Source organism: Balaenoptera borealis (assembly GCF_965194805.1).
Source record: "Balaenoptera borealis genome assembly, chromosome: 1".
Taxonomy (NCBI): Eukaryota; Metazoa; Chordata; class Mammalia; order Artiodactyla; family Balaenopteridae; genus Balaenoptera; species Balaenoptera borealis.
The window spans coordinates 15808907-15823352 of NC_138860.1; the positions used below are offsets into that span (position 1 = coordinate 15808907).

The window sequence follows — 14446 nt, forward strand, 5'->3', positions numbered from 1 at the left end:
AAACAAAATATGAATTAGAACAAGAATTTGAATAGAAAGAGCATCTGGATAAGTGGTTTCTCTCAACACTCATTCAGATTCACTGAGCAAAATCACAGACCTTTAAACTTACCTCTCAGAATAAAATTCAGAAATTCAGAAATCTATGATGTACTTTATATGGATATAATACTTATTAATTTTCTTTATGTGCTTTTAGCAAAAACAAAAAGAAAATGACATTTACGTAGTGAGGATAAGTGAAATTTATATTTTGCATTTATTTAAAAGCTATCATGTTTACATTTAGATATATTTGTCAGGCCCAACTGTATAAGAAAACAGTGTAGCCAAGAGCTAATTCAAAACTGTTTCTTGGATATGGGCCCAAACCATTAAATTATGCATTTAGTACTAGTAGCTTATTTCCTATTTTACAAATTATTTATGATTTCTAGATATTGAATTTTAAAATGATAATAATTAACAATGTATAAAATCAGAAACAAATTAATGTATTAGGTGACCTGTTACCTGTCTGTTACATAGTAGTTAAACCAATTTAGTTGAAAATCAGACTTGGTAAATACCTGAAATACTAATTCCAGGTTAAAATTATGCCTGGCAAATTTAACTGGACACTAACTGATTAGAAAAATACTTGAGATCCACTTTATTATATAAATATACATGATCACTCTCGCAGCATACCTATATTCTACATACATCTCTTCCCATGTATATATATGTATTTCACATGCATACTATACATGCACACAAAGGCACACACATGTGTGTGGTATATTCTACTGACTGCTTTGGATTTTAAAGTAGCGTATGTGTATCTTTATTTATAATGGTATAGACCATGGGCATCCGTATACACATGGCTATGAAAACAATAATCAACAGCAAAACACACAAAATGCAGTAAGAAAAAATGTCAAGCGGCAGAGATGCTGGATGTCATCCCTGGACTATCAAATACACACATAAGTATGATTGGAGAAAGAGAACCTAAATATTTCACTGTCAGAGAATGTAGAAAACAGCAATTCATTTCTATCTCATGTGCTTTAGGACAATGACAATTTAATACAAGGCCAGTGGATGTAAAAGAGATAAAAACTGAACAAACTGGGCCAGGGTAATCAAAGATTTTCTCCAGAGAGCTGACTAGGGCTGGAGCTCATATGCACTTATACCAGATCAACAGTGTATTGTTTCTTTCTTCCATGAATTTGCTAGGAAGCAAAATTCAGAGCATAGCTTATCTGCTGCAATGACTTAAAAGTTCTAGTGAGATGCTGTCCTCTTATTTCAAAATGCTTGATAGGTGATTCTCAAAAGTTTATTTGATATTAATTGGTGTCATAGAAATCACGGCTATCAATTGCCACTTGTATGACAAAGTATCGACCATAAGCACAGATTTTAATTTATTTTTTGAAATAATATAAGCAAAACATTGAGTGCTGAAAAGCACTTTAGAAGTCAAACAAAGAAATACTTTGTTTAGTCACTAGGCTAAAACAAATGTTGAGGAATTTTTCACAAGTGATACAGACTTGAGGTTCGGCATTATGCCTACCTTCCCAAAGAACGGCCTCTTCTTTGTCTGCAGTTCTTGCAAGAGTGAGGTATTGTGAAAATATTGTTAAACAGACTCATAGAGAAGTTACCTGCCCCCTTTGATGAATAGCACCACGGACCTAAAATTAATTGCAAAAGTATGGCCCCGGCTAATGAGATGGTCCTTATCTTTTTTCAGCACAAGAAGCACAAGTATATTTCTGCTGGCTCGATATTTTACAAAAATGCTTAAAGTATTCTTAACTCAGTAGAAATCTGATTAAAAGACTTCAAAGGCACAAAATAACATAAATTCTAAGATCTGGAAAATTTGAAGTTAAAACTAATTTCCTGCATTATTTTCCTTTTAAACCTTTATTTTCTTTTTTGCTTTGAAAAGAAGAACAGCAAAAAAATCTTTTCTCTGGCTTCTATTAGCATTTTTTTTAAAGCTGAATTACAATACCATTCCTTATAAGATGGCCAATATACATCCCAGGTCAGACTAAATCAAATAAATATATCAAAGGCCATCAATTTAGAATTAAAAAAAAGAAAAAAGAACAATGATACCGTATTGGGGGGAAAACACTGGAAAAATGATCATCCATGCAAGAGAATTAATGGATATTCACAAGGGCTTTGCTAATAACATGGGTTAATTACCGCTGCAACACACTAGGCTCAGTAAATAAAGCAGCAGTGCCATAAACACATGAAGATGAGAAACCCATCACTATAAGAACCAGCCAACATCATCACCCTTGCCTCTGACCAGGAAATGGGAAGCTGTTTTCCAGCCCTTTCTGTAAAAGGAGGATTTCTAAACTTACCACCCAATCTGTACAGGGTAATACATAAATACACTGACACAAAGGGCTAGTGAAGCATGGGGGTGCCCAGCACTTACTCACCACTCCCATCCAACATTGATTCCATTAACTCAGAACACTTTTTTTGCTTACTCCAAGGAGAAAAATCATACGTTACATAATCCACACTGTCTGGCTATTTTGACTATATATAGTTTGGGATATGTACAGTAGTTATTTAATTTTTAGAGAAATAGAATTAATCTGTTCACTTTAGTGATGTGATGGGCAAGGTTACGAGACGCTACAGCTTAGGAACATTCACCCCTAAGTGCAGCTGGTTGTCACTTCCAGCAATTCACAAAGAAATCATCTGAAAACCCCTACCTTTAAGGCTGCAGGTGTTTTCAACAGATTTACAGAGAAGAAACAGGAAGGAAAAGTAATATGAGCTCCAAGTCTGGAGTTTAAGGATTCCTTCTTAGAAAAATAAACTTAAAAGACTCTGTTCATAGTTCTCAAATAAAATCACATCTAAAGTGACGTAGGCAAGCTCCCATCTTTTTAAAAAAATTGCATCCACTCTGGTTTAGGCTTTTTGTCGTTGTTGTCATTGCATACATTTTTCCTTCCTGCCTATTTTTATCCCATGTATTTTGACATGATAGTATTACTTTTGGATAGTTGTATTTCAATTTACTTTTAGCTTTTAGCAGGGAGAGATGAGGCAGAGAAAAGAAGCAAAACCCTGAAAAAGAAAGAGCAAATCTTACAAAATAAAACTTGCATAGCTCCAAACAGGAATCTTAAAACACAAATCTGTTTAATTTTGGATGTCTGGCTTTCCATGATCAGGCTGAAATTTACTGAACTGTTCCCTCCTCGCCTTGCCTGTTTTGGAGTGTTTCAATTGCCTTTCCTTCTTCCAGCAGCTGTGACAACTGTTAAAACAGTCAGTAAAATTAAGTCCGCTCTATAATCCTGTAGTCAATGTTACATTTTAATCAGAGGTTGAAAGGGAAGCATGTGACGAGCACACTCATTTAGAATGATTAGACTGACACATATGTCAAAATGAGCAGATATATTATTTTCATCTATTTATGCTATCAGTTATTACTGCTATTAAATGTGAAACAAGCTTTCAAGTATTATTCTCTTTAATGTGCTAGCACATTTCCTAAAATAAAAAATACATAGTTATAGGTTAACATTTTAGGCTCTCCTAATGGTGGTCAATAAATTGCACGAATCTTTTTAACAGCTTCCAAAGCAGAAATTGTCCAATATTCTCCTCTGACACTGCATAACTCTGGTTTCATTTCAATGTATGCTCACACGTGATGGGGTTTAACCCAGCACGTTTACTATGAATATTAATAGCATGTATAAATTCTGTGGTTTATTAATTGAGACAGAGAGGCAGATGCGTTACTAAGCATGAGATCTTTCTGTCTGTCCGGTGAACCACGTAACCATCAGAACTGCATCCAAACAATAAATCTGTATTTTTTAAAGATGACTTTTAATTGAGCCAAAAAGAAAGCTAGTTTGAATCTTGCGCCAAAGCCAAAAGGACATGTGTCCTGATTTCATTTAAATGCGTCTGCTTTAAGAGGCTTATCTAAACTAATTATTCAAATTAGCTATAAGAAGTTAAATTCAAGGAAACTACAAAGAAGCCTGGGGGTGGGGGTGGGGGGGTTAAAGTTTGTTTTGTTTATTTATTTATGAGAGAAAGTTCCGAATTGGGTGAGCTTGGATAATGCGTTCTTCCTGACATGAAGACATATGAAATTCTCCAGTGGGACAGCCTCCGGCGCGCTCACCTTCAAACTTCACTTGAGTGGGCAGTCCTACCTTTGTTTATTTTTCATTTTTATTTTCACACAATTTAAGGTTGTTTCTTCCTTGGAGTGTTTTCTACTGACGCAAGCACTGCCTTCCAACCTTTCAGTTCTTCCTAAATCCATCCCTCGGCTAATATCCCTTGCGTGAGTGTGTATGTGTGCAAGCATGCACACATACACGCGCACACACACTCACACTCACACGCACGAGGAGCCACTGAGACTGCAAGTCACTTTTCATCTCTTGCTTAATTACAAACCAAGGCAATATGCAGTCACTAAGGACCGCTAGTGGACATCTACCTATAATGCACGACCTTCTCCTCTGGAGAGTTTTATATTTTCTTCACAGTCTATAGAGAGAAACGTTTGCCAAGAGCACTCTTTTCAGAATTATAACAGTTGGTATTACTGTAATGGGAAAGCAAAGCCATACAACTGACTCAACAGAAAGAGGAACCAGTGACAGCTCCCGTGATAAACTAATATTTCAACGGTGGGTTGAAATTAAGTTTATGACCCACTCATTTACACAAGAATGCCTAATTTACTCCTTTTACCCCCTACTCACATGTCCCCCACCTTGAGCGATCCAAATATGTATATTTCCATGTGCATAAAGATATTAATAAGTACCAATTAAACTGCATCTAAGGACAAAAGTACTTTTCTGCATTTTCTGGACACGATACATGAAACAAATCCACAGTCTCAGCACTGTCTATTCAAGGGGAAATTTAGAAAGTCACTACTGTTTCTTCTTTAGTTTTTTTTTTTCCTCCCCTTAAATATTTATAATGTGTGAAAATCTCATGTTACTTAATGGACTGATTTGCCCGTTAAGTGCTGACTTAATGCTAACCATGCAAATAACATTATTCTAGCCCCAGATTGCACAGGGCTAGTTTTTAAATTGTTCTCTGAAGGAGAATTAGTAAATGTGCAATTCTGCCTCTAACTCTGCGCGGTAAGAAATGACAGGGAGCTGAAAATATCTGTCAAACTGCAAATACATAAGAGGCACTCAATAGTATAAATCAGTTTGAATCCTGTATTTTAAAACATTTTTCCTTGGGAAAATGGGTCCTAGTAAAAGATGCATTTTAACAGTTCACTAAGCATTTGTGCCAAGTGCCTATTCTTAGCACCTGAATAAGAAGTGACTGTCACCCAGCTGTTTTACTGACAGTCACTGAGCTTTGCCTCAAAGGTAACATTGTAGTCAGAGAACAATTCTCGACTTACTGAATTAGGAGATCACCCTCAACACAAAAGGCACAAGACAGACACAAACAAGCGCTCGTGCGCACGACATACCCAGGGCATTACCTGAATCCGTGCGCCAAGATCCATTCCGTTCACCCCACACTCTCACCCCCAGGACGAGTTTTAAAAAGGAAAGAAAAAGGTACCTACTCTTCCTCGTAGTGCAGGGAAAAAGATTCAGGAAGGCAAAGTTCTACCGAATCCATGTGCGACCGGCAACCATTATTTGCGCACCCCCGCTATAAATCAAAGTTTCCTTGACAGAGCAGAGCGCAATTAACACAAATGTTCTCCTGGTGACAAGCCTATAGGCACAGCCAGTTGGGACCAGAGCTCTCACACTCTCCTAATCAAGGACTTAAAGCCCCGATTGGAGCTTATTAATATGAAGTAGAGCTTAACATATGCAGTCCCACCGGCCCAGGCGCGCAGCCGATTGGGGGGTCTCCGCCCAATCAGGACGGAGGCGACTGGAGGCTGCGAGGAGCCGCGGAACCGGGCAGGTACTGAGGGTGCAGAGACGCGAAGGGGCTGGGAACGGAGCGGGAGAGAAAAAGAGAGCGAGGACCAGAGACCGAAACGCTGCCCGTAGATACTGGGCTCTGCCTTTTCTTTCTTTCTTTTTCTTTTCTTTTTTTTCTTATATTTTTTTCTCCCTCCCTCCCCCACCCCACCCCGCTCCGGGAAGAGAGAAAAGAAACCTAACTAATTTAACCCTCTAGGCACTAGAGGGATGTGTGTTGGGTTTCTCACCTAAGATCTCTTTTGCCTCGCACAGAAGAACTCACGCAGACTCTCAGTTAATTTGGGAAACGATTCTGCGGAAGGTAGAGAATGAAGTTTGTCCTGCCGTAGTCTGTGTTTTATTCCACGGGAGGGGGGCTCCTTCTTATTTAGTGCTGTACTTTCTCATGGATCCGTCATCATGTCGTTGCCTGTTTCCCTAATCTCTACTGGGCATAAAAAAAAAAAAAAAAAAAAAATCCAAGACATGCTTTCTAAATTGTTCGGGCATGTGAAGTGGGATCGTCATCTTTGAGGTGGAATGCAGTTTTACACAACTACAGAAGAGGAAAGCGTGCCTCAGTGCAATTTGCGAGAATGGCTATGTAAATTCTGTGTAAACATTTCTTTACCTGCTTCTATCTCTCTACCTATAGATATACAATGCATAGCTTTTCAAAACAAAGGTAAACAACTGCAGAACAAATTGGCTGCTCCAGTTTCAGGGGTGGGACACTGAGGGCCGTAGGGTAAGTAGTACATTGAAACCATCTCAATGCATTTTGACAAAATAAAGACTTTTTTTTTTTTTTTTTGTGGGGAGAACATTACTAAGTGGTGCACTAAAAGTGTTCTTAATCATATACTTATTTCAATGTAAGCTTCCAAACTGGGAGACATATACAAGTATATATGATTTTTACCCAAAACGTCAGCTTTCAAATAAAATGCAGTTTATATAATTATAACATATAACACACGCTGTTACATATAACACACGCTGAATGCTTTAAAAAATCAACCCAGAAACATTTTGTAAATCATCACACAGTCTGGTCATTATAAGGACTAGTTTCAAACAGAAGTGCTTTTTAAAGAAAAGAGAATATAAGAGAAGGGTCTTTTTTCTCCAACAGTGTATAAGCCTGTTTTTAGTTTCCATATAACAAAGAATTTTCTTAAGTCCTATTTTTAAATACAGGATTTTTTATACTAGCAAATGTACAATGGAATAGCTACCAGCTATTTATAGCAAAGAGATAACTGCTACCTTATGACCCAAAATTTTGATATAATTCAGCTCTACTGCATATTAGTCCTACATGATATAAATAGTATAATCTTTGAGATCAAAATAAATTAGTTGAGATATCCAGTCTGTGTTAAATTTACTAGATCAGAACTCAACTCAGTCTTTCAGCCTCTCAAATGTTCTAGGCCTTTAAAAAACAAAACACTAAACTAGAACAGCCACATTAACATTCAGAATATAAAAATGACAGACATGATTTGGTCCCCCCAACAGAAGAAAGCAATTTCCCTGCCATGTATTTAGCCATATCTAAGATATGGGCCTGATGCCTTTTATTTGTGGTCTAAATGCATACACGTTTCTAGTGGAGAACTCACATAGCAAAAACTGTGCCTAAGAATACTGTACAAAAGCAGGTAGTAAAAGCTTAATTACCAGTAGCATTATGCTGTCTATATTGTTAAATGTGAACTCAGCAATTAAGATGTAAATTTGGTTGTGAGCAGTGAATTAAAAGAGCTTTGAGATGTAGAAAATACAAGCATTCTGCAGACACCTCGGAAGGAAAAAAGAGATTTGTCTATTCAATTGAAAATGAGACATGTAATCATTCTATAATTTAAAAAAATAAATAAAAAGGCATTTGAAAAAGAAGCATGATTTTTCTAAAATACAATAAAAGCAGTAGGGAAATATTGCTTCACAAAGACAGAAAAACATCTTTGGTTCAAAGATTCCTACCTTGATTTGTGAATAAACTAAAATTCTCAGGGTAATTAATAAATCCATATACAGCAAATAAAAGTTTCATTCTTATTTTGTCCAGGGACATTAAAAAAAATAAAAATTATTGAATGTACTCAATGGATCTTAATGTACTCAGCACATTCAGATCTTGTACCTGTGCAGAATACTGTACTCTATTCAGTTTCTTTCCATTATCATCCTGTGACAGAACCTGCTTATTACTCCTTTGAAATGGTCTTTTAAAGACAAGATTTGTAGTCAGTTATTTACCGATGGACGTTAAGTCACCACGTTTCATGAGAGTTATCTTTTATTTCCCAGAATTTTCTTATTTCTCATAGGGTACTTATTTGACCCATTATGAACCATTTGACTGTGTTGGTATCTACTTTTAAACATATTTAGACTCATATTCATGTGTAAGTCTTTTTTCTGTGCTCACAGAGATCCATGTACAAACATACACGGTGTGATCCCCACAGATCTTTCGCTAACCGTATTTCATCTATGCAAGGTGCAGTGTCCATTGAACTAGCTGCTTTCTGAATGACCAAAAGTGCACTAGGTTTGTAGAGCTGGTTTATTTTCCCTCGGGATCAATGTGTCACCTCTACAAGTCAAGGACCTAAGATTACACCTACTGTCTTGAATCCAGTTTAACCAATTTAAACTAATATCTACTGCACTAAACTTGTGAGACAGCTTCCAGAATATTTTATAAACACACAGCATAGTCATCTCAAGAATCTTCCCTAGTCACAGAGCTTTTTTCACCTTGAAGGAGGAAAGAGTGGATAATCACAGGAAATAAACACACCATGTGCAATATTGAGCATAAGCCTTTAAGAATCTCAACTACAAAGGATTTGGGGGAAAAAAAAAAAGCGAAACAAGTGAACAGATAAACAGCCTAGAATAAACACTTTTGCCCACCAGTCTATACACTTCACAATCTTACCACAAGGAGTCTACCCAAAGCAGGATAAATGGAACCAAACAAAAGGATCCCTATGAGTGTTTCACAAAGAATATTAACAAATTAGTTAATATCAGCCTATTAGGCATCAGACCCAGGGTCCACACTCATAGTTTCAATCTCTTCTTCTTTAAACAATGCAGCTTAATACCCAAACAACTTCATTCTCAGGCCCCAATGAAAGCACAGACATCAAGCAGAAAATATCCTTCATTTCCATTTGAAAGAATGAAATGGCAACAAACAAAACTCAAGTGGAAACAAAAGGTAAATTCCTGTTGTCTATACCAGACATTTTACTGTATTTGAGTCCGGAACCATTTCCTAAAACATTCTAACAGTGAATTCTTATGCTGCTAGAAGGGAATGAGAATGCTTGGTCCTGCTATCACTGCATGCTAATAGCTATTTTTAGTCCCCATCTTCCTTTTCTGAAAATTAACAAGACTCATCTGTATGAAAATGTTTATAGCTGCCACACTATTTCTGCAGCAAATCTTGATTTTATATTGCATATTTGCCATTTGTTAAATATTGCAAACTAAACAAGGCATCACAAATCTAGATTTTCAAATTGCCTTGTAATCTACTTTTGCGTATCTTTTCAAGACCATAAAACCTTTGAAAAGCTATTTAACTTTTGGAACCATCTTCCCTGCTGCCTGTGATATATCCTGTATAGTATAATAGACTATACTACAAAAAGCAAACCAAGACTTTTACAAACTACTATCTTTAACTCCAAAAGAAAACCCACAAGGAACACCCCTGGAAAAAGAACACTGAAGGACAAGCAGAGGCCTGGACCCCAGGTTCCCCTCTGCCCCCTCATGAGCTGTGTGCCTCTGTGTCGCTAGTTTCCTCATCCGTGCTTTGGGATTTTTCTTTTTATGCTATAAACCTGCTTAAGAAGACACCTTCCCACTGGGAACATAAAGACATCTTTCGAAGTCAGTATGACTACTTTATATCACCACCAAACCTCTATCAATTCATCAAACCTCATTTTCTGTTGCCTTTCATTTCTAGGGCACAGGCTTTGATATTTAAATTATTGTCTCGATTGGCAAGAAGCAATCATTTCTACTGAAAGTGATCGCTTCCACAGAAACACTAATAAAAACCTTTCCTTTTGACAAACCTCTTGTCCTATAAATCCATCCCATTCCCAAATTACTGAGTCTATGTAAAAAAAGCCCATTCTCTGGGGAGCGATTACCTCACCTCCATAATACACCAAACTCTTTTCCCAGTGTGTTTGTGAAAGTGAGGTGGGGCGGGGGGGAAGAATCAAAGGAAGACAGAGAAGCTAATAGAGGCAATTCGGTTTCTGTTTAATTAATTCAGGATTACTTCATTTTCATTTTGTCAAGCTAATCATATACATGGTAAAATGTCAGTAAAAATTAAAGTATAAACTACAGTAGCTCCAAAGGGAAAACTGACTCTAGTTATGTCGTATTTCCAACATACTTACCCTGATAAAATACCAACTGCATTTTTTCTTATCCTACAAGCTTTCTATAATCTGCATGGCATGTATATCCAGAGCAATAGTTAACATTTTGAGATTACACGTTAATAAATGAGTTGCAGTTATATTCTTTCCTGAATGTTAAGCACCATGAGCTAAATGCAGAAAACATTCAAGGTCAATGTCCCGTTTTAGACCTTTTCAGGCAGCTGTAATATTATGATAATCAAGCTTAAAATATTCCTATAGAAAGAGTAAATTAGCCTTTTCACTTGAAAGATGATTATGATAAACAATAAACCTAAGAGAGGACGAAATCCCTATTTTTAAAAGCCATAAATTGTTGACTCAATCATGTGTGTGATCGTGTTGTCCAAAATAAAGGGTAGCTTAACTCTGAGAGGAAGGCAGGGGGAGGGATGGAGAGAGAACAGGAGCAGAAGTGGAACAAATATGACAGATTTCAGAGTAAGCAATACTTGCTTTGATACTAGTAAAGCGATCAAATTATCCATCTTAATCACTCCATTCAATGCATATTTGAAGCTAAAAAATGGATCTATCCATGACACATCAAAAAAGCACAAAAGTATTTTTTTCCTGATGTATTTGAACAACAACACTGTTTGAAACTTCTTTTCTTATTTGTTTCCATGAACCTTTTTGTCCATATTTTCCAAGGACCAGCAATTTTTTTTAAAAAAAGTGAGATACTCAGCATCTGGTGTCCATATAAAGAGGCTTAAAGAGGTGATTATGCTTTTTTTGGATCTTAGAACTCTCTGACACACTTCTGAGGTTCTTTTTCATAAATGAATACATTTGATAAAAATCTGCTTCCCCCAGCAAATGCGAATGAATTAGGGGTGTGTGTGTTTGTCATGCCTGGCAGAAGTCAGGTGACTGTGGAAAGCCTCTGGCCAGGTGGTAATGACCTACTCTGGAGTCATACCTTGGCTTCAGATTCCAACTATGAGGGATAAGGCTTTGGACTTAAGAGTCACATCACCCACCTAAGTCTCAGTTTCTTCAGCTATTGAATGGGAGGAACAATAACAGCACCTTGTAAAATCATTATGGGGATTAAATGAGTTAAACCAATTTAGCACAGTATCCAGTCCTAGTTGGGGGGACCAAATGACTCAGTGGGCCAAGGACATTCTGGCTTGGGCCAGTTTTCCTAGCTTAAAAATTTACAGTACTCACTCCCTACACTTTCAAAAGTGCAGGGAACTCTGCTCAATATTCTGTAACAACCTAAATGGGAAAAGAATTTGAAAAAGAATAGATACATGTATATGTATAACTGAATCACTTTGCTGTATACCTGAAACTAACACAACATTGTTATTCAACTATACTCCAATAAAAAATAAAAATTATAAAGAAATACCCAGCACCCAGCCAATAAATAAATCAATAAATAAATTTCTATCAAAAAAGAAGTGGCTCAGTTTAGAGCATACATTTTACTGTCATCCTACACACAGTAATCCCTCCATAAATGTTAACCATATTATTTTAAAATCTCACTAAATGAAAAAAGAGATAGAAGAGACTGACATTGACAATTCATTTGGCCTTCATCTTTGACTAGTTCAAGGTACTTAATAGAGAAAAGAAAATGAAGTGCAAATAATCCTCCAGTGACACTATCAATAACTTTTGCCATAAAATGATATGAACTGCTTGCTATAATACTGCCACATATATATTGTTTCGATGTAATGAGTGGGAAAAATTAAGGTTGCCCCCTTAAAGCTACCATCACGTTTTGGGCCTGAATATGAGGAAGACAGACTTGAAAAGTTAAGTCATTCTGCCGACACGCCAAAGCATTCAGTTGTACATTGTTGACCAGCAAGAAGGGGAGAGAGAAATTGCTCCTACTCCTTTTCTCTTCCTTTAAGACCCTTCTTCCACAACCCTTCACCCTAGCGGGTCCATCAATAACAGCTGTTGATTTTATTACTATCCCTGGTACAAGCTCATTCACCCAGGAGTTCCTTTGATCAGATACCCCAAGGACTCAATTTCTTCACAAGGCTTTGCTCTTGTTACATTGAATGGCCACTAATCTACAGCGGAACAGAAGGTCTGGGACACAGGGAATTATAGGCAGGGGGGTGGGGAGACCATAGGGATTTCAAGTTTAACCTGGTTACCTTACAGGTGAGGAAAATAAGGCTCAGAGTGGTTAAGAGCCTTAACCCAGGTTACACACCCAGGTAGTAGAAAAGCTCCTATTAGAAAAGATTACATTCTCTCCCCTTTCCAGTGCTAACATAGTAACAAGCTACTAATGTAACTCTCACAATTGTTGACTATATACCAGTGCGTAGAACTCTGGCTGAGAGCAGAGCCCTCTAAGGACAAAGGTCCCAAGTAAGAGCCAAGGGACATCTGATCCCAAGAGACAAATACCCAAGTGTATGTCCAAATTGTCCTCTACTTTCTCCAAAAGCTTAGAAAGATAAAAAAGAGTCACATATTAAAAAAAAGAAGTGGGGATGAATTAGTAGAGAGAAATTCTCTGTCTTCTCCCCAGGTAATTAGGTGTCCTTTTAGAGAAAATTTGACTATCATTTCTTTTAGGGATTCAGTTTTTATTAAATGACCACTCCTTTTCCCACTCTAACCCCTACCTAACTCTCATTAGTGGAACTGTACCAGCTTTGGTGGTGTCCCCAGGGCCAGTAATGGAACTCGGTAAGCATTCCTGTCAATGTTATAGGAACACAATGAATATGTTTTGGATGAGCGAATGAATGAATAAACTGATGACAAATGTTATTAGTCAGTTTATTATTATTCAGTTTAAGAGAGGCTGCCAAATGGAAAGATTGGTGGGCAAAAATGCATGCTGAGGAATGCTTTTCTGTACTCCTTGTGTGTCTTAATTCAGTTGGATTATTAGAGTAACGTAGGGAAATTTAAAAAGATAAAGTGATTTTAAAACAGTAAATGGAGAAGAGGGAGGTAGAAAAAGACAAAAGGGAAGAAAGGATGAGAGGTCACAGCCTGCGCTACAAACGTATTCTAGCATTTCCTCACCACTTATTCTTCGAAGAGTTAAGAAGCGGCAGCTTGGAATGATCACTTTCTTTCTCATCTTTCTATTTTTCTGTTTTCCAAATATTCATATCGACTAAGTACTGGACAGCGAAAAACAATATTTATTATCAAAACAAAAGCAAGCAAACAAACAAAGCTGCCATATTAGTACCTAAAACTGTGACCCTTACCAGGGTAACATGAAAACATTTTCTCATTTAACCTGACAGAAATGCATTTAGAAATCATGATATCCCAGATAGGTCCTGAAAACAAATACTTCTTTTATAAAAGCATTCAAAACTGGCCCTTGTATGCAAGATACAATTTTCGATATTAAGGATTCTAGGGTTTCCTTGGTTGGTGAAATGTGGACAAGGATCCCATGAAGGGCCACACATCTTCTATTTCTATGTGGTCTTATGCCGGAGCAGCACAGAACACTGAATACTTTCAGCAAGGATTTCTCTTCTTACGGGAGAGGAAGAAGGGAATTAATTCATCAGCAGAAAAAGGCAAAGGTCTTGCCTCTAGGCCACTTTCTACCTCTCTTTGCTGCCCGTAATTCTTTAACCAAGTCCTGTGTGTTCTGTTTGGTGGTTTCATTCCAAGAGGAAGACATAGATGAGAACATACAACTTTGCATCCTATCAGGGAGAGCCAAAAAGAATCTTCCAGAAAACCACACTCTCGATGCAAAAGAGAGTGAGACAAAGAATTCCTTTCTCATCTGCTAGTAGATGATAATAACAGGAATGGTGACAGGGAGGGGGACATGAGGACAATACTCACATTAAAACCCCGGGGGCTCTTATCTCGCCTGTAGTTTGTCCCTAAGTGCACAGCTATTTGTATCACAAGCTTTATCCAATCAAACTTTGTGTTACAGAAAAGCAAGTAACATAATTAAAGACACCGTTTTTTTCTGGAGTTCAGTTACCACTTGAATTAGAAAACTAA

The 14446-nt window shown here is 37.2% G+C and overlaps 1 protein-coding gene across 10 annotated transcripts in view; it reads right to left on the reverse strand.

Moving 5' to 3' along the window:
* ESRRG (estrogen related receptor gamma) overlaps positions 1 to 14446 on the reverse strand; it is a 636910-nt gene that overhangs the window by 210626 nt on the left and 411838 nt on the right. The window contains exon 1 of one of the 10 annotated variants that reach the window (XM_082394901.1): positions 5630 to 5852. The exons of the other annotated variants lie outside the window; for them this stretch is intronic. Coding sequence (XP_082251027.1) covers positions 5630 to 5685 — 56 coding nt within the window. The 5' untranslated portion in view covers positions 5686 to 5852. Of the gene's footprint in view, positions 1 to 5629; positions 5853 to 14446 lie in introns of those variants that run through there. 10 annotated transcript variants of the gene reach the window in all.